This window comes from Limanda limanda, chromosome 13, assembly GCF_963576545.1.
Source record: "Limanda limanda chromosome 13, fLimLim1.1, whole genome shotgun sequence".
Lineage (NCBI taxonomy): Eukaryota > Metazoa > Chordata > Actinopteri > Pleuronectiformes > Pleuronectidae > Limanda > Limanda limanda.
Genome location: NC_083648.1, coordinates 14,914,791 through 14,936,101, shown reverse-complemented (window position 1 = coordinate 14,936,101; position 21,311 = coordinate 14,914,791). Strand labels below are relative to the sequence as shown.

General features: G+C 43.5%; 1 protein-coding gene and 1 pseudogene across 3 annotated transcripts; one reads left to right on the top strand and one right to left on the bottom strand.

The window, feature by feature from the left end:
* Positions 1-1,211: 1,211 nt before the first annotated feature.
* On the bottom strand, positions 1,212-14,521 carry LOC133017507 (uncharacterized; annotated as a pseudogene).
* gpsm2 (G protein signaling modulator 2) lies at positions 11,130-21,249 on the top strand. Of its 3 annotated transcripts, XM_061083956.1 has the most exons (16): positions 11,130-11,333; positions 12,375-12,413; positions 14,261-14,632; positions 17,028-17,249; positions 17,329-17,464; positions 17,591-17,730; positions 17,841-17,964; positions 18,088-18,203; positions 18,792-18,947; positions 19,026-19,134; positions 19,213-19,342; positions 19,447-19,523; positions 19,638-19,826; positions 19,935-20,094; positions 20,190-20,380; positions 20,478-21,249. In XM_061083956.1, exons 3-16 carry the CDS (start codon positions 14,568-14,570, stop codon positions 20,652-20,654), a joined length of 1,992 nt encoding a protein of 663 aa, XP_060939939.1. In that variant the 5' UTR covers positions 11,130-11,333; positions 12,375-12,413; positions 14,261-14,567; the 3' UTR covers positions 20,655-21,249. The 3 variants fall into 3 exon arrangements, with proteins under 3 accessions (XP_060939939.1, XP_060939940.1, XP_060939941.1); XM_061083957.1 differs by lacking the exon at positions 14,261-14,632; XM_061083958.1 differs by lacking the exons at positions 12,375-12,413; positions 14,261-14,632.
* The last annotated feature ends 62 nt before the right edge of the window (positions 21,250-21,311 follow it).

Here is a 21,311-nt window from a genome sequence, read left to right as displayed (position 1 = left end):
CAGCAAACATGTTTTTGGTGTCTAGTATAGTTACACAACAATGACTGATAACAGACACTGTCCTTTATATCCTGATTGGTGCTGCTGAAGATTTGAATATTTCACTGCTCATGGTTTTGGATCTTTGAGATAAATCCATCAGTAATGCTCCACAACCTTGTCAAGTAAAAGTGCTTCATCATACGTTCGACATCAGTCCCTGATGGGATGGTATGATCCGTGGGAGTGACTCGACATTAGGGTTGAGGTAAACAGCTGGAGGAGAAGTCACTGTGACTAGCGAGTCATGTTGGTGATCCACAGGTTAGGAAACACTGAGAAGAAGGTTCCCTGCCCTCTGAACAATCAGACTGGAGGGCGCAGGAATGTTGTTTGGATACTTCTCCTCTCCTGATACCCCCTCTTGAGAACAACAGAGAAACCCAATACCCCACAACAAAAACCTGAGCACAGCCCGGCAGCAGCGGAGCCGCGATGGTGACAGGAGCCGGGCCATAAAGCCACCGTACAGAAACTGGGTAAGAAGACACTATGGTGCGAGCACCCACGGGCCAGCAGGGACGGACATTAGAGGCATCGAGTGAGCACATTAGCTTCAAGGAAATAAGTTGATACTCATTTGAAATAAAGGGGGACAGGGTTTTTCCTGAAACACAATAATACCAATCTGATGAGATTTGATTTGATTTAACGTTGTCTCTTTGCCCTGTGGCTGATGTGGGTATCGGATTGCTAAGACTTTGGAGGAAGAAGACAACAAGAGGCAGGTGAGACAGGTGCACTGACTTGAAACATTGGATACAGACAGAGCTTATGATTATTACTTCATCTGCTGAGTCACATCTTGACCCATATAGATCTCAAATGTGAACATTTTCCTCCTTTTACGCTTTCAGTCATGGGAACATTATTTTACCTCCTTCCGAGTTTGGTGGAAAGAGACTTACAGACAAACCAACCGATAAACAAACAAACAGACAGTAGTGTAAACAACCTCCAAAACCCTAACAAAATGCACGTGAGGATATCATTTTAACATTTTATTTTTTACAGTGCCTGTTATAAATTTAGACTCATGTACAAAACAATCAATTTAACACAAACAGCACCTTAAATAAATAAAAATCCTAGACAATTCTTTATCATTCAATAAAAATATATTCTACATCTTTTATCACAGATGTTGGCAGATTACTAGACAGATTGAGGCGTTAGAATGCAGGGTGTTTCCTGCCCCCTAGTGGCTGCGTGCTGTGCAGCTTCTTGTTGAGTTGAGCTTTGCCCAGGTCAGCTGACAGTCTCTTGGCCATCCGGTCCGTGGTCCTTTTCATGCTGCGGGCCACTTCAATGGCCTGGTCCAGAGTCCTGCTCATTTCCTCCTCCTGGAAAACAACAGCGAACTTTATAACGAGCCACGTAATGTGTTGATTGGACAGCAGCTCATAACTGCTCTCATCATGCACATGCTTCGGTTTATTAAAAACTCTACACATGCATGTGATGAAAGATGAGACCTCTCACCTTGCTCCCCCTGCTTGTGCCTGTCCTGCTGACAGTCTTTGAGGGCGCTGACCCCGGGGACAGTGTCCGCTGGAAGAACACGTTACTGGGCAAGAGAGCTGAGTCTGAGTGGGTGGAACGTTTCCTGTGGTGGGACGTGGACTGTGGCAGCTCCCTCAGTTTATAGCTGGATTTGATGACAAGATATTGAGATATTATGACACATCTGTCACCTTTCAACGAGTGATGTGTTTGTGATGCCCATGAGACATTTGTTCACCTGGCAGGCAGGCTGCTGGAGGAGCCGTAGCTGACCTGGAGGAGAGGCTTCTGGAGGGCCAGGGAGGAGAGGGGAGACCACCTCCTCCTGGAATAGAAACTCTCCATGACATCCGCTGACATGAGATTCAGAATAGTGTGTAAACGACTAATACACAACATTGTGCATATTTACAACCCTGTTTACAATATCATGACAGACACACTATACTCCTAACCGACAAGAAAACTGATTAAAATATACAGAAAATATGAAAATAAAAGTGATTCTTAATCAGTCATATATCTCTAGTGATAACAGATGACAGGAGATTATGATTTGTGTCCATGCTTTGACATTTTTTTTCAGAGTTTGGCTTCTTGCTTTGTGGTTCACTACTCAGGTTCACTCGTCCATTAAAGATAAATAGAGCTGATATGGCCAAATTGATGTTGTTTCAACAAATCACAGAGAAACTGAAATATTGATATTTTGAACCTCAGATGAGAAAGTTACTCACAATGCGGACTGTGATTGGCAGAACGGTCAGAAGCTCCTCCTTTTAAAATGGAGCTGGTCAAACCAGAAGTTTTCACTGAGTAGTTTCCCTCTGTCCCTAAAGGAGTAAGATGTATTAATTTTGTTTGTCTAATTTTGACAGAATATACTCTTATAAAGTATAAACACAGGAATGAAGAATGTACTTTAATGAAATATCATTGAAGGCCTGACCTCTGCTGGACTGTAATGCCTCCTGAAGTTTGTACTTAAACTCAGGCCCAGAGCGCACACCGCTGCCTCTTCTGCTCCCTGCAGACGAACTGTGGAACTGCAACAGGCTGTCGGACCCTGCTGTGTCCCCACTGTCTGTACCTGGGAGCAGATGATCAAACCCTGAATGAATATCGTCAGAATATTAGAGACACACTTGTAGAAAGGAACTTGCTGGGATTTTGCATTGATTTAATTTTGGTATTTCCTCCAATTTCACCAGACATAGAGTCTGTATAATTTTGAGCAGTTTGAATTTATTGAATCTTGACTGTTTGGGCCTTAGCAGAGGTCTACTATGTCTCTCTCTCTTTTGAGTGCCTTAGTGTATTGCCATGGTGGTGATTACCTTTGCTCTTGCTGGGATCCATGTCTGAAGAAATCCAGTCCTCTATTCTTGTTGGACTGGGAGTATAAGAGTAAGAGTAAGGTATACAGTATAATAAAAGTTGTTTCATCTGGTTATGAACCAATTTAACTTAACACAAATACATCCTAATACAGTCATTTATATTCATTCACTACCAGGATCAGGTTCACCTGTTACAGCTCTGTTTGAGGTGAGTCCTGGCTCTGGTTTTCGACCTGCGCTCCTGACGACCGTGCCTGTACTTGGAGGTGAGATAGTCCATCTTCTGTGCCAGGTGAGGCAGCTGAACCAAACCCTCCTTCAGCTCCTTCTTCAGCCTGGACACCTCTGACTGCAAGGCCAGGATGGCCTCACTAAACACACAAAGAGAGGTTTACTGTGTTATCTTGATGAAACAACTGCTTAGGAGTAGTGCAGCAGTCGGCCACCACCACGGCTTGCCCCTGAGGAAATACTGACCTATTACAGGAGCAGGAATTCACTGGGCTGCCTCTCTCCTCTGAATCCATGGTAGTGCTGAGTACAGGTTCAGAAGCACAGTGACTGAGGAGTGCAGGCAGGCCGGGGTCAGATCCTGTTCAGTAAGTGGTGGAGAAGTACTTAACACATCATCAGTATGAACAAGCAGTATGTGATTGCAAGATGAGTGTTTTCTCACCCTGTAGCCGGACTACAGGGTCCGTGGTGGTGCTCTCCACCCACAGGTCCACTGCAGCTGCCGCACCACAGAACTGCGTTTGGAGCGATGGGTTGGAGCCAGACCACTGTCGGATATTCAGAGAGGCTGGATGGATGGTTGTCTGCAGGTTGGAGCAGGATCCTTCACCGTCTGAGCTGCTTAAACCATCATTATGGGACGGCACACTGGAAGTTGACACATCCAATGAGTGATATTCTACCAGGAACGATGTGAAGTGGATCAGTCAGTGAATCCATTATTTTTACCTTTCGATGAGCAGGTTTGGTTCAAATGATCCAGAGGCTGACAGATTCAAGTAAGAGCTCCCAAATCCACTGTCTGTCTCCGGGCTAACGAGCCGCTGCACCCCACAAAACACAACGTCAGGTCAAATGACTTAATAACCACTGCAACTCAAGCAGCATCCTGGAAAACCTTGCTAGAAGAGACGGCAGTTGTCAAACAAGCCGCCTGTTATCTGTGACTGACCTGTGGTACACATGGGGAGATGAGAGGAGGCTCCGAGTGGCCGTGGGTGTCTGAGAGTTTGGGTACATGAGAGGAAGAGGAGACCTCCACAGCCAGACTCACACCATCACCCAGATCACATTCACCCTCAGGGATAAGGACACGATCTGGGGTGCAACGTCTGCAGCCACAATAAAGACAAGGATATTTTGAGCTATTAATTAAAAAATTTAAACGTGGAGGCATCTTTCAATCTGTGGAGTTTTCCTAAATTATATGAAGGCTTTTCTTTGTGCAGTGGATGCTTCCTAATTCTACTGACTTCAGTAGAAAACTAATCTGCATGACTAAATCTGGAAAATGTAAATTTTGGTCTGAATGCAAATGTTGTTTAATGTGCATTGTCCCTTTTAAATAAATAAACACAGACTTAAACATATCCAAAAGTAGCTCACTAACTCTGTGACAGATTACAGGACAGATTAGTTGTATGAGGAGAGCAGTATTAAAATGTTTGAAGTCACACTAAGCTCTTTGACGCGTTAGACTTTAGCAAGACAACACTGACCTTTCAGGTGTCCACTCGGTCTTTCTGGAGGTTGAGCTGTCTCTGCTCGGGTGTGCTGAGGCGTTACCATGAACTATCCCCTCTGACAACACGGAGCTCCTCTCCTCTTCGTCGCCCTCCTCCTCGTCATCTCTCTGGATGTCCAGTCTCTCCAGTGAGCTGCTTAAACAAGATGGAGAGGAAAACCTGCTCACACCGATTCCAAACACACTGGTCCCTCTGCACGGTGGAAACCTAACACCAGCACTGTACCTGTACCCGAAACACGATCTGCCCAAGGTGAGGCCGAGAACGTGTCTATTATCTGAGCACAAACGCACAAACAAGCGCCACTCACATCGTTTATAGCAGGAGACAATAATGACAATGGAACATGCACAATAGTGGTGTACTATATTTGCATCCTAACCAGGATATCCACTCTCATTTGTTTGTATGGGATACACAATGTTACAATATTCACAGATAGTTCAGTGTTCTTAAAATTTTAAAACTAAAGATATTCATTAATTACAACTATGAGGAAAAATAGAATATTATGAAGAAATGAATAGGGCATAAACGACAAAATAATGCATAAATGTTTTTTTTTACCGTGATTGACAGTTGTATCCTGTATGTTTCAGTGCAGAGTCAGCGGTTATGAGCTCGCTGCTTAGCTCCAGTCCATAACTTTCCTCACTGCTCCTCTCCTCCACCTCCTCCGCTTCTTCTTCCTCTGTCCGTTGCTCCATCTCAAAAGTCAAAGTAGAAAATCCTGCACATGGACCCTGCAACACAGACCATTTGTGGTTGGTGTAATTACACACACATGCACAAACGCCAAGGAAAGAGGTCGGCACCAGATTTCATCGCAATCAGTCCAAAATTCATTGAGATCTTTGACTGTGGACCAAGTGAGGAGCTGACATGCTTTTCAAACAGCTCAGCTCCTAGACTGGCAGAAACTGTACTGGTGCCTTCATGGGTGTGTCTGTGAGTTGGTTACCTCGTGCAGGGATGGCGGAGATGAGGGGGTGAGCATGCAGACAGAACCGGGCCTCACATGCAGCTTGTCTTTCATGGGCATGGGAGTGGAGGATGAGTGGGGTGGGGAAATTTGCTCACACAGGTTTTTGTCTATCATCTCCTTTATGTCGTCGAGGTGCATCCCTATCCTGAATATGTCCCCCTCCACCAGCCTGAACACACACACACGTGCACACATGAATGGCTGCACGAGCATGATACTGACACATTTACATGCTGGCGATCGTAACGTCTCTTGAACCTGTCTGGGTCAAAGGTGCCGGTGTTCCTGGACAGACCCATGTAGTTCTGCATCTCCAGAGCTCTGTGCTCGTCCCTCGTACTCATGTATTTCCTCTCCAGCTGGTCCTGAGCCTCCATCATGCTTCTGAACATCTGACAGAGGACACATTTAACATTTAGGTAAAAGCAAAAAGGAAGTCCACAGAAACATGACAATTCAGATTTCTTATATTTTGTACAGAAGCTTCTTCGCTGGCTGCGCCCTTCCTTCACTCCAAGTCATCACAAATGCCCTCTATACCTGTCTAGAGCCCAAAACACCTGACCCTGGCCACTATTTGTTTGAACTGCTGCCCTCAGGAAGGCGCTGCAGGTCACTAAAAACTCAAACCTCCAGACTCATGAACAGTTTCATTCCTTTTCATTCAATCTCTTAATCAACACACAAGATGAAAACTGCCTCTAATAAGCCTGTTCTTATCAACTGTGGCGAACTGTGCAATAACTTCTGTGGATTGTGCAATAATGTGGTTGTACAATGATTGTGCGATCTACGCACTTTATGATGTGAGGATCATTGGCACTTTATATTACAGGTTCTTGTTCTTTTTATGTGTGCGTGTTTGATATCTAATATGATCCAAATGTGTTATATCTTTATATGCACCAAATGGAGCAGCACAATAATTTTCGATGTAAAATAATACAACGGAAATTAAGTATTTATATTGTATTCTTTTCTGTTGTATTTTATTCTAAAGCGTTCTATTCTAAGCCCACAGTTCTTACCATTTGCTGTTTCGTGATGCTCATCGTCATGTTGCTGACAATTGTTTTTAACTCTTCCACCTGTGTAGAAGAAGGTTCGATAATCGTTTTAGATGTTTTGTTTCTGTTGGCAGATTGTCACTACGTTCAAACTTACTTTCTGCATGAACGGGCTGATGACTTCTCTCAGCTCAGCAGTCATTCTTTCCCCATCACTGAGATCCTCCTCAGGCTGACTGAGGGAAGCTGGGTTCACCTCTGTAGTGTTGCTCTGCGGCACCGTTCCTCGCCTCTGACCAAAGTGTTCTTCAAAATAAAAAAACAAAAAGACAGTAAAGCATGTCTAATATATTGTAGATTATTTTAAAACGTTAAAATAGGATTTTAAAATGTTAAAATAATTTCAAATTGCATTTAACATATCATTTTTCATGTTAAAAGTCAAATATTTGTGTGATTAGTTTGTCCAGTTTACACTCCTTGATTCGACTGCTCGATAGTAAAGTAAAGGAGTTTGTGTAACCAGAATAGTGTCACCTGACCCCACTTGTCACTATGGAAACCAGTTGCACTTCACTGCATAATTCGCCAGTTGCAATGCAAAGCGATGATCCTTCATAATATCAGATGACACAAAGACATCGTACCTGACAGGTGAAGATGAGGAGCCAAGGATCCAAGATGGCTTCCCTCGGCTAAGTTTCTCTGATGATCATCATCACACTCAGAATAAAGCATTAGATCTGTGGAGGGCTGAGTCCGTACAGAAAAAGTTTATTAAATAGGTAACTTGCATCAAAACTTGACTTCTAAGTTATTTGGGATATTTTAGGTTTTACTTACATTTGTTCCTAATCTCATTTGATCAATGAGGTTCTCCTCCTCAGCAAATCTGTTGAGTAATGCATCATACTCAGCCTAAAGAAATGAGACCCCAGTTAAATGTTGTTCTATGACTGGGAGCACAGCATTCACATAAATGGTATTATTAATTTGTCATGGGAGGAAATAAAAGCAAAATTGACCCCCAAAATGTGGGGTTCTCACCAGCCCTGACTGATACTGTTTCGCCTCATCCTTGAAGACATAAGCCTTCTCTGGCTGCGGGACGGAATCCTCCAGGACTCTGCTGATCAAGTCTAACATCCCTGGAGAGGACTGAGCTCTGTGCATGGGGCTGGGGGTTGAAGGAGCAGGCCTGGAAGGGCCACTCGGAGCTTTGGGGATCTTAACCTTGGGAGCAACCTTGGAGAAATCAGGGAGGGGGTAGTGGACTTGGCCTTGGCCATACTTCATCTCACAGAAGGACCTGGTGCGCACAAGAGGGGCTCTCTGAAACTGATCCTCCTCCTCAGACTTTTCCTGCACCTCTGCCTCTGTGGCAGTGTTGTCTCCACTGCTCTGGTTTGAGTCTCTGCCGGATTTATCATTGCTCCTCTCAGCCTCTTTCTCTGAACTTGAGCTTTGTGATGCAGTATGACTCTTTTCATCAGTCCTGTCAGAGAAGATCTCAGAATCACATGCAGGGATCTCTGTGTGGTTTTTATTAGTTGCAGTGCTGTTGCATGTTGGGGCCCAGCTCGTGCTCTCCAATAGGGACACCTCAGGCAGGGTCTCTGCATCGATCAGCCTGCCTGGCTGCAGCAGCTCTTCCTGGGTGAAGTGTCGCAGCAACAACTGGTTGATATCTGCAGGACTCGGGCATGGTGGCGCAACATCGCTTGGCTGGCACGCATTAACACAGCTTTCCTGTTTGGCGCCTTCATCCTCTTGTGACAAAGTTCCTGGTTCCTCAGAACCAGAAACCAAACGTTCAGAGGTTTCGTCTCCGTCTGCTGTTGAGAACTCAAGCAGACCAGGACCCTCAGGACTTCCACCAATAGTCTCACTTCCATCAGAGCTGGTGTCGCCCTCAGTGCTTGCTTTCTTGTTGAAGTAGGGGCTGGCAAGGTCACCATCATAAGGCAGGTCCTCCTGATCCTCGTCACTGGTATCTAGCCCTGGGTCCTCATTACCCTGCTTTAACGGTAGCTCATCTTGCACAGTGTTTGGTCTTTGGACAGACTCATGTAAGATACTGCTCTTGGTCTTGAACTCTACCACCCTCTCACTTGGACTGCTCTCAACACTGGACTCTGAGGAGGTGCCGTCCAACGCTGACAACGCGCTACCTGCCAAATAAAGGATGCCAACAACGAAAAATGACCAATAAGGAGACTCATCTTTTCCATCATCTATCCACTATTAAGCACCCACTTTTGCTCATGTATTGTAACACAGATGTTGTTATGAATGAATAAGTATAGTCACTCAGCAGACACTGTAGTTGTACAGACACCGTTTGTGGTTGAAATGCTGCAGCTTGATATCCCTTCTCTCAGTTAGAAAGACAGGATGACACACTAGACTTGATTGTTCTAGCGGAGTTTAATACATCACAAAGGTTTACACAGTGAACATTTGTAATGGTATCTAAAACAACAAACGCTGCATGAAAAGCAAGCAAATGTTTAAAAGATCAAATATAAAGGCATTTTTGCTAGTGACCCCAGGACTTACCGCTGAGATGGATGCTGGCCCCCGAGACGGGAGACTCTGCCGGGGAGAGATGCAAATCCATAGACGCCTCTAAATCACTGAAATGCAGACTTTCATCCTCGCTCAGGTCCACGAAGATGCTCTGCTGGATGCATCTCTCCCACAGCACGGTGGATCCCTGCACATCCCTGTCCGACTCCATGGACTCTCCGTCTCTACAAAAGATAAATATAAGTGGACGCTCGGCTCACCCTCTCTTCACCTGTGTTTCAGACAGAGGAGGTAAGGAAAAAAAATGAATGGAGCACCTGCTCATCCTTTACTTGGGTTATTCAACAATCAATACATTGTGTGGACAGAAGTTGTGTGACATGCATAAGTGTGTGTGTGTGTGTGTGTGTGTGTGTGTAGAGGCAACGACACAAAATTGCGTCCAACATTTTCTTGTTTAATTTAGAAAAGTTAGCATGGATAGCATGTGAAAAATAACTGATAATAACTGCTTATTAGCCCTGATCTGTGTTATATTAGTGTTGGAGAATTACAACTAACCTGCAGTATTTCAATGCTATTGGGTTGTTTAAGCATCTTATATATAAAAAGATATATATTAACTATATCTGTCAAACAAATTTAGAGTTACAATTGCAGTTAAGTAAAATACAAGTTCAAGTAAGTACCTCAAAATTGTACTAAACTGCTCCAGGCTCCAAGCTACTGCACTGACAACCTAACACGTGCAATCCCCAATACCTTTCGACACGTCAGGTCTGTATTTCATTTCCAGCCACGATGAAGCTGTGATATTTTGTGCTGGTTGTAGTGATGGTGACTTACTCGGGTTGTGACTCCTTCAGCTTTCACAGTTTCCAGGTGATCGGCTCCACAGTCGCGCTCCTGTCACACGTCATGTTGACTCGACGGTTCCGTGTCTCTCTCGACATATGGTCTGTTCCTCGGACAGGTTTAGTTTCTGTGGCATCATTAATAATGAATCCTGGCGGCAGCGCTGCGCTTCTGCAGCCGCTCCGGCAGCCATACAGGCGGAGACGGGTTGCTAGGCAACGGATGAGGAACTCCCAACAGATGACAGTTAGGCACCTGAGTACGCTAACAATTAATAGCGTCCATATTTTACATTCAAACCTGCAGTTTATCAGCAGTTCTTGGACAATTTAGTTTATTCCTTGCCTCAACGTGCACATACATAACATTGTATGTATTCTGTTGAACAGTATATATTCCATTTATTTTTGTATTGCTATATTTTTTGTGTACACTCTATCTATTTTGTTAACATTGTAAGCCTATATATTTAGTTTACACCACATATAGCTGTTTACACTCTATTTACATTGTGTTTATTCAGTTTACATGCTTATATTCAGTTTACACTATGTATTCTGTTTATATTGTATATATTATTTCTATATTTTAACTATATATTTTTTTTTAAATATCCCCATTGTTAGACTGTTGTGTTTACTTACTTTATTTTAACAGATGTTTCTATCGTCACCTTTCACTTCGCTGATGTGACAAGGCACATTTCCCGGTATTGAGACTGATAAAGGAAAATCTTATCTTAAGTCAAGTGCTCACTTGAATTGCTCTGGATACAGTTGGCTGGTCAACGTCTGAACTGTCTGTTGTCAAATGTCTTAGAATCTGTGTATTAGAGCCCATAAATAAACAGATCTGGTGGTGACAGAGAATGGTAAACTTTGTGTTTTTAGAGAGCGAGAGAGAGAGAGAGAGAGAGAGAGAGAGAGAGAGAGAGAGAGAGAGAGAGAGCTTTACTTCTCCACTCTGTCAGATACAATTTTACCCTACGTCATCTCTTTTCTATTCAAATCTATCGGTCCAATCGCTGTGCCTCGGGGCGTGGCTATCTTTGAATGTCCCCCCTCTGATTGGCCTCTTCTCGAAAAACACATACGCTTGTGCAGCAGTAAGGTTTAACTTCTTTCCCAGAGAAGTGTGAAGTAACTTTGGCACAAGTGAAAAAGAGAATGTAGCCGGAGGTGGATGTTAATGTCATCGTCTATGAATAACGGGCGTTTTTTACTTTTTAAACGGACCCATGTGTTTTATTCTTTTGAAACAGTGAAGACAAAACACAGAGGAGAAGTCCCCCATTGTTCGAACTGGATCGACTAACGTAAGTCCAGCGGCTAGCATGCTAACTAGCTAACCTGTAGCTGGTGCTGATACTGTAGCTAGAGAAATGGCTCCTCTCATATTTACTTCACTCCCGGAACCTGTGACAGTTCATTTTAAAAGTCTGGTGTTTACATTCCTGCACGGAGTCCTGCGTCCTCTCACAACAGTGTAGTAGTGTATGTGTATGAATGGAGCTGATGGGGACAGAGAAGTCAATGGAGCTACTGTCTGTATGCCCACAAGACATGTGTAACAAACACATATTAGTAGTTTGTCTGTACTTCATATAGGAAAACAGAGTATTTGTAGGACAAATTTAATATTAAGGAATTTAAAACCACATCATGAATGCGCCATGTTATGTAGTTTACACATCAGACATCACACTCACACGTGAACCTTTAGTATGTGACATGTACAGTTAATGTGTAGTAGAACTAGTGCAGTCCAATACAAAAGTATTTCAATAAGTGCTTCAGTGTTTAAACCTCTAGAAAGCTGCTGATTCAAAGTAAAGATCACACCGACTGAGAGAAGTTTCTTATACCTCTGTGTTTTAATAGCAAGGGCTGGACTATGTGCCTAAAGATTATATCAAGACATGACCCTGTTTTTTAGTTGATAAATGTTACATTATTATTTCTTTTCATTTTAAAGACTGATTCCTTCTTAGTGAAAGGTTGTGGTTTTAAACTTCTATGAACATAAAATGACAAACACTTGATAGGCAACAAAACTTTTCATAAACCTGAGGCAGATTCATTCATTGTGCTTGCACATTATGCATACGCATTAAACTGGTATATGTAGAACTATTTTTTATATTACTATTGATGAAAATTATATTCGGATAATTATTGATGTTGTTTTATTGCCCAGCCCTCTTTAATAGGCACACTTATTTTATTATCTATACTGGGTTTTAGGTTGGTGTACCTAATAATAAACTGGCAGCTGTACATCTGTCTTTACTACAACTGCAACACCTGATTATTTTCTGTGTGATGTTATTCATTTGTCACCACACTTCTCCTCCCAGGCTTCTCAGAGTTCCTGTTCCTGTGAGGGAGGATTACCGGTCAGTATTCCATTACTCATTTCAGTTGTTTCTTTATTTTGTTTTGGTCCCAGGTTTTGCTGGCTCATGGTGTTGCAGTATAGTGGCATTTCCATTTTTAGATCTTGAAGTCAGAGGCAGTTCAGTGCATCAGTGGGCTGTAAGCACAGCAAAATAGATCACATCTGCTGTGTGTCCAGTGTGAAATCATGTCCTGCATGTGACTCAGTGGAGTGATTACCTCCCTTGGTGCTGTCGTGTCAAAGAACTATTTTCTTATGTGCACGTAAGCACACATAATTTCTCCATTTTACAAACTCTGTGAGCAGGGCAGGTCTCTTGGAAACACACCCAATTGGCATACAATGGTGGAAATTGCTGCAACATGCACTTAACTGTTCATGTTCATGCAAGGCTACTTCTTTTCTTTTGAGATTAGTTGTTTAATCACAACTACTTAATTTAGGAGGCCTAACCTGGTAGAGCCTGTTTAGTTTTATTGTGGATTATGGTAGATTATGGTAGAAATGTGGTGAATCAACAGCAACGTTCCCCTTTAATTCTCAAGCACAGATATCCACTCACTGTGAGAGAAACAGTAGTATCTGCTTTAACCTCAGTTAAAAAGGAAAACTGACGTTAATGAGGCCCGGCGGAGGTGTCGTCTGTTCTCCCAACAGTTTTCTGTTGCTATTTTTAGTCGTCGTTTGTTTTTAAGATTTGCGCTCCTCTTGCAGAATGAGCTCAGTGCTGAGCTAATAATACCAGGTAAAAAGTACCACTTAAACTTTCTGGGCAGAACTAGATTCATTCATTTAACTATCTGATAATATACTGACATAGCTCCTGATAATCCTGAGTTAATCATTGGGGTGTTTTTTTTTTATAGTTTAACAAACTTTATACCCTTGGACTCTAAAACCTGGGTTGCTTGTCATCAGTGTCAAATTCACAAGAGTTAAATCCAAATAACTTTTCATGAACATCATATGTTCACATTGTTTTTTTGTTAATCATAGTTATTTGTTAAGAAAATAAGGTTAGGCAGTAGGAAGAGGTCACCAATGAGTGACTCTAGTGTAGGTCTGTACATTTATTGAAAAAAGAACACGATGATCTCATTTAAAATGCTCAATCGCAAACAGTTTATTTGACAGTTTTATGTGTTTCAACTCTCAAGACATAGTAAACTGGAATTACCAGAGAAATGAGGTTTTTAAATATGCACACTGCTTGTTTTATGTCTGTGTTGTCTTTTAGTTGCTATTTAGCAGAGGAATATAATTAATGCTTGGTCTTTTTCCTTTGTGTGTGCCTGCGTGTGTGTGGGAGGGTGTGATGAGTTAAAGTTGGGGGACAAATGGGTGCTGCTTGTATGACCTCATGGATAAATGAGGTCATGGTTGGCTCTGGTCTTTACTTGGTGCAGTCTATCTGAATCCATGTAGCCTGCTTATCACTGTCCTTTCCTTTGGTGGAAGTCACAATCGCAGTAATATATAAGTTTGTCCTCTTCCTTTTGCAAAACGTGTGTGGTCTGTTTCCGTGCTTCTCTTTTGATTTAGGGAAATCTTTCTAGATTAATCATTTGGACTCTCTGCTTGCTGAAGCGAACCTAGCTCTCTCACCTTGCTGCAACTTTGGAGCACATACGCACGTCTCCAAGCCTGGATGAATTGAATCCCCGTCTTAGATTGAGAGCTTGCTTGTGATGACCCCCCCCTCCCCATGCATTCTCGCTCCTGCTCTTTCGCTCCCTGCCTGTGCACCTCCTCCACGCTGTGCACGCTACTGTTTGGTTGGGGTTGCCATGGCACTGTGTGGCCAGAATGAGGCTTCACACACAGCATCTTGTGTTCTCTTTGCAGAGGGCCGCTGACGAGAGATTGAGGTGCAGTGACGCAAAACACTCAGTGTGCGAAAGCAGCCGGGCTGGACTGACACTCCGGACTCTGCAGCTCGGTCTGACACTCATGGGGTTACTGTTCCCTCTCAGCGTTCAGCGGCAGACGGACTTTAGCGTACTTCATCCCGTTGGGTGACTTTTTCTTTGGATCGCCTCCTCTTAACTCCCCTTCAACCAAAAATTCTTTTTCTTTCCCGTCGGCTCTTGTTTTAAGCGCCACCATTTTTTCAGGAACAAAACTGGGTTTTTTCCTCATATTATGCACTTCAATGGATACCAATTGCTCAGTGGTTAGCACGCAAGCTGAGGAGCAGTCCCTTCATGTCCGCTACAGGTAGGAACCCCCTCTCTCAACTCAGCTGTAGTTGTAGAGTAGAAACTGTGACTTGATACAGCCTTTTATGTTTGCCTCCTCATTTCTTTCAGATGGGATGTATTAGTTGATTGCAAAGAGAAGAAAAGCTCTTTGTAATTGTGACTATATTAATGCTTGTACGTACATAAGATGCATCAGTGTCAAGTAACTGAGGATGTTGCCTTGTTGATGGTATTGTGTGGATATACAAATTGTGTAGTGGGAGTTTCTTGTCATAGTGCCCTCTGTGAGTTTGTTGACTAAAGGCCGGTAAGTTTTTTTTTAATTTAAAAGGCATCAACCAGCTGTCCTCATATATCCAGAGCTCCAGCAGCAGGTGTGACCTGCTAAACACAAAAAGAGTCTCGCTTCAATATTTAATGAGCTCTGAAAAATTCATCACGGACAGCTTTGTTTTTCGCCACATGTGTGTCCACTTCATTTGAATGGAGCAGGTGTCTGCAAGCTGGGAGGATGTTTGTTTTCTCTTTTGTTCGAATAGATGCTGGATCATCGCCCTCATTTTATTGATTCCATTATACACATTACTACAGAGTCTGCCTGCGTCTGAAACCTCGAATAAATCTCCTTAGCAGCGTTTTAATCTGTCGGGTGCACACTCCACAGCCATAGGCTCAGGTGACCAGGTCAGAAAAGAACCTGATAGAAAGTTAAGCAGATTAACTGAGAAACTGCTGATCGAACAGTTTCCCAGCTGCCACGCACAGGAAGTTAATACTATGACAACATCACACGTCTCATTGAGGGCTTTCCGACCAGTAATGCGAAAATATCTCTGTGACGTTAGATGGATTTGCTGTCACAAGAAAAGAAGGTAATTTTTTTAGACCTAATGAACCACAAACAAGATCTTCTTTTCACATAGGCTACGATGTTTTGTTGAGCTAATCTCTGCATGCGCCAGAGAAAGAAAAGGAGCAGCAGTCTGTAGACTCCCCTCAGCTGTAGCATGTGCTCTTGTTGTTGTAAGACACGAAGCAGATAGGCTGGTGTTTGCCACGGGTGTAGTCTTAAATTATATGTTGCTAACGTTATAGTAAACAAAGGATTTTTTTTATTTAATCAACTATTCAGGAGACCATGTTTGCCTTTGTTTATAATTATAACTGAGCTGGATGATGAAACAAGCTACTTTCCTTGGTATTTTCGTGTCATTTTAATGGTGTTTCTGGGTCACTTTTTTGATAAGTTTAAGACAAAGCCTTGGGTTGGGTACTGTAGGAAATCTGGAGATAAACAAACTGAAAGGACTTTGTGTGAAGCTGATCTCCCTCCAACAATACAGCTTCCTGAAAAACAAGCTTCGGTTTTTGCTCTGCACAGATATGCTGCTAAAGCTACAGATAAGCAGCATTTTGCAGCTAAACCACCAGCAATCGTCTGACCATCCCTGTCATTTGAGCTAGAGACGCCTGAGACTGAAAAATCATGGTCGTTCAGCCGACTTGGAGGAAGCACTACTAATTGTGTTATAAGTCATGTCCTTTGCTTTCACATTGTTTTACTTTATGAGGCCATTTGCTGCATCTTTTTTAATCCAGATTTGTTTTTAAGAGTAAAAACACACCCGGCTTTTTTAGTAATCTCATTGTTAGGAGTAGAGAGCATTGAGGATAATCGGATTGTCACCTCCACAACGGAGGCTATGTTTTCACCAGTTTGTTCATGGGTTGGTTTGTTTGCTGAAGAGGTTTCCATGAAATTTGGCGGAAGGATGTGATATTGGTCAGGGAAGAACCCATTACATTTGTATCGCCATCCAGGAATGCGCTCTATTAAGTTCTAGTTTCTCATATTAAAAAGACTGACTTTTGAGAACCACCTCACCTCACATATCTGAACTACCAGACCATCTGTATATATTCATCTGTGTTATGAAGACTAAAGAAATATTCTGTCCCAAATGCAGCTGGTCGTCAATGGGCTAAAACATACACAACTCCTAAGCACCACAAAACATTTAAACTATTTGTAGCACTAATTCAAGGCTAATAAACAGAGTTATGATCAAATGTGTCTTTCTGTTCTTTGCCTCATATGACTGTAAAAGGAACCCGCTTTATTTTGAGGCATTCCAAAGGATGTGAGATCTACCATAACAAAGAAACTCTAGCTGGAGCCATTGTTCTCTGTATGTGGAAGGAAGTAGCTAGACATATTCCCCGGTTGAAAGCCTTTGCTTAGAAAGAGGTCCGGTCAGTTGGCCGCTCGTCACAGCCACAGAGGATCTGTTTCTCCACAGCTTCTTCAACTTTGGCTTCATTACTGTATTTAGACTCTTGGCACATTTGAGCCCCTCATTTCCTATTTTTCTCCACCGGTTCAAACAAGACTCTGCTTTTGTTGTCTGTAGAATGGAGGTCTCCTGCCTGGAGCTGGCGTTGGAGGGTGAGCGGCTCTGTAAGGTGGGCGACTACAGAGCGGGGGTCTCCTTCTTCGAGGCTGCCATCCAGGTGGGCACAGAGGACCTGCAGGTGCTCAGCGCCATCTACAGCCAGCTGGGCAATGCGTACTTCCACCTGCACGACTACGCCAAAGCTCTGGAGTTCCACCGGCATGACCTCACCTTGACCAGGTTAGACATACAGCAGCGCTCCTATCTCTGCGAACGGATCATTATTCTATTATCACTAACACGATATGTCGTTGTATAGAACCATCGGGGACCTGCTCGGAGAAGCCAAAGCCAGTGGTAACCTTGGCAACACATTAAAGGTGCTGGGGCGGTTTGATGAGGCTGTAGTTTGCTGTCAGAGGCACCTGGACATAGCCAGGGACATGAGCGACAAGGTGAGGCAGTAGAGTGTTCAGGAACACAAGTCATATTCTAAAGAGTGAAATATTCAGTAGTGTATGAGAAGGTTTGGCAAATATTGACCTTGTAACGCCAACTGTTTTTTCCTGGGGGCTTGTCAGGTGGGTCAGGCGCGAGCTCTGTATAACTTTGGGAACGTTTACCACGCCAAAGGCAAAACAATCTGCTGGAGCGGAGCTGAACCTGGCGAATTCCCAGAGGAGGTGATGACGGCACTGAAGCAGGCAGCTGAGTTCTACGAGTAAGTCAAGAGTAGTGTGTGTGTGAAAGTTTTTAATATGTAATTTTTTTTTACCCAGTACATATTAATGATACAATGCCTGCTATCATACTTATTATATACATTTTCAGGGGCAACTTGGCGATAGTGAAGGAGCTTGGAGACCGGGCCGCCCAGGGTCGAACTTACGGGAACCTCGGCAACACACACTATTTGTTGGGAAACTTTCGCAAAGCTGTGGCTTCTCATGAACAGGTGCAGGGAACCCTGAACATCTTTTTTTTCAATCCAAACAAATGTGCATGTTTCAAGTAGAAGCTATGTTTCTATTTGCAGTTACTTAATTAAGAGAAACAATAAATTATGATTCTATTTCAGCGCTTGCTCATAGCGAAGGAGTTTGGTGACCGATCAGCAGAGAGACGTGCCTACTGTAACCTGGGGAACGCATACATCTTTTTGGGAGAATTTGAAGTGGCAGCCGAGCATTACAAGTAAGTCTCACATGGATCTTTCAAAAAAACTTTTCTGTGTTTGAAAAGTACAACAGGACATAGACACCACAAAGTGTACTGGACAGGCTTGGCCGTGGTAAAGTACATTTTTCCCATAGGGTGGCAGGATAAATTAATAAACAAGTATCTAAACGGATAGTTTAGATTAGACTGATTGACTGACTAAAGTTGTGCACTGTTAATAGTTTTAATTTGATTTCTGTGCTCATATTTGATCTGTCGTATCCAATTCAGCAGTGTAGATGGCGGTTCACTGAGCAAACACTCTACCTCATAAGTGTTCTCTCTTTGTACATAACTGTCACCAAGATACAAATATTGGGTTTGGTGTGTTAAACCACTAAGCATAAATTAAGCTTTACTTTCTTTTTTTCCTAACAGAAATATCTTGAAACCTGCCAACTTTTATAACTGTTAAAAAAAGAATAATCTCTAAAGTAAAACAGGGTCATTTTCCTGTTTATGACATTGTATGTTGTCCCCACACCAGTGGGCCTCCGATGCAGGTGATGACTGAGGCCTCTCTGCAGTGTGTTGACCCAGCTTATGTGTGTGTGTGTTTGTCAGGAGGACACTGCAGCTGGCCAGGCAGCTGAAGGATCGAGCTGTGGAGGCCCAGGCCTGCTACAGTTTGGGCAACACCTACACCCTTCTCCAGGACTACGAGAGAGCCATAGACTACCACCTCAAACACCTTATCATAGCCCAGGACCTCAACGACAGGTACACACACATTCACTATAGGGGTCAGAATGTGTTCAGTAAGCCCCTGCACATGGACTTAAACATGTTTTGCTGCAGGATTGGAGAAGGCCGTGCTTGCTGGAGTTTAGGAAATGCTCACACTGCGCTGGGGAACCATGATCAGGCCATGCACTTTGCTGAGAAGCACCTGGAGATCTGCAAAGAGGTTCATAAAATGTTTTAAAATCTTACAAATCATGTTCAGGTATTGTACAGTTGTAAATCTAACCTTTTCTGTTTCCAGACTGGAGACAGGAGTGGGGAACTGACAGCCCGTATGAATGTGTCCGACCTCCAGATGGTTCTGGGTCTGAGCTATAGCACAAATAACTCCACCTTCTCAGAGAATACGGATATAGACTACAACCAGCATGGTAAATAAAAGCAACTGTTCAAAAACCTATCTTTTCTAGATGATGTTATAACATCATGTGCATTGTTTGTACAACAGGTTTTAAAGAGTTTTCTTGTGTTTCAGGAGCGAAACCCAGGATGAGCAGGAGACGCAGCATGGAGAACCTGGAGCTGATGAAACTCACTCCAGACAAGATGAATGTAAGTCAAAAAGTCTCCAGCTTTATTCAGCACAAACCAGATTTTCTCCTTATTGTCTCCTCCTAATGTTTCCTTCATCATTGCGGTAAATAATCTGTTTGTGTGTTTGTGAAGAATCAGAAGTGGAACAGCGACATCCTCACCAAACCGCCCAAACCCTCATTGGCTAAGAGCACCGCCAAGCTGTTCTCTGTCAATCGTCTCCGCGGGAAGAAGTACAAGGCCAGTGGCTCCAGTAAGGTCCTCCAAGACACCAGCAACACGCTGGACACCAGCCAGACGTCTGCACAGGGACCTCAGAAGGTAACACAGATGATAACCACACACACGCCTCATCCAGTCTCAGACAGCTCTCACCACACAAGGCCTGTTCTGCTCTGTTTCATGTTGGTTCTTTCTCCTCTTCATTAGCGACTCAGTCCTGACATGCTCGGAGACGAGGGCTTCTTTGACCTGCTCAGCCGTTTCCAGAGCAACCGCATGGATGACCAGCGCTGTTCCATACAGGATAAGGGCAGCAGGGTATCGTTAAACAGCGACCCGGAGCAGCCTCCACGAGCCATCAGGAAATGTGAGTCATCCAATTCGTCCAGAGGAACTTCTTCACTCTGAAATGAAACGCATCATCTTCATCTGTCTCCTCTTTGAACCTCTCTCCCTATGCAGCTGTGTCCGAGTCGGCCAACATCACAGGCGGAAAAGGCCAGCGGTTAGAGGAGCCGTCGGCAGCGGGGGGGAGCCTGCCCGGCCTACGGCTCCATCAGAACAGCAACCAGGCCGTGCTCAACCACTTGATGGCCAACGCTGACAACGCTGAGCCTGACGACGACTTCTTCAACATGCTTGTCAAGTGCCAGGTACTGGGTGGAACCAGATAATCAGTGTTTGACCCCCCCCAAAAAGGCAATTAGCGCTGTCTCAGATCAGATCCAAACCTTTATGCTCTCTTTCCAGGGGTCCCGTCTGGATGACCAGCGCTGTGCCCCTCCTCCCCCTCCGGTCCGAGGGCCCACCGTACCAGATGAGGACTTCTTCAGCCTCATCATGCGCTCCCAGGCCAAACGGATGGACGAGCAGCGTGTCACCCTGCCCTCTGCGCCCAGCGCTAAGGCCAGGCCCCCCTCCAACTGAGCACTAAAGGGACAGACAGGCTTTTTTTCTGTAAATCTCATGTAGCAGCGGACGATATTGTGGGGTGGTCGTTCAGAAGAAAGCCTTGTCTCTCTTTGTATTTCTCCCTTTGGACAAAACAAAGCACTGTCAGCATTATATGTAGAATACAGTCAAACTAATGAGGACCTGTTTTGCACAACTTGCGCAACATCAACAAACTCAATAGTATCAGGGACACTTGTTTTTTATTCCTTGTTTTTCCTTATTCTGTGCCCCTGCATATTTCACTTCACGTGTATTTTTCAATACACAACTTCAGTTTGTATTTATTGTACTTTTTCTGATCGTTATAATTCTGCTAACTGCCGTCCCACCACTATAAAGTCATGTGGTTATTCTCAGAGTGAACCCTGAGGTACAGCACTCTATCCATGTTTTTTGTTTTGTCTGTGAGGACTTGGTTTTGGTTTTAAAGTTACCGAGGTCTGACAGAAAAAGAACAAAAACTATTTGAACGAGCTATGAATTTAACCCGTGTACAGCCCGAACTTTTGTACTAAATGTTTTGAGTGAGGATGAATAAAGCCTCATTCCTGTAAACATCTTTCACAAAGTGTTCTTTTTTTTTTCAACAACACACTCAACAGCTTGTGTAAAAGACACTTTATTGAACGT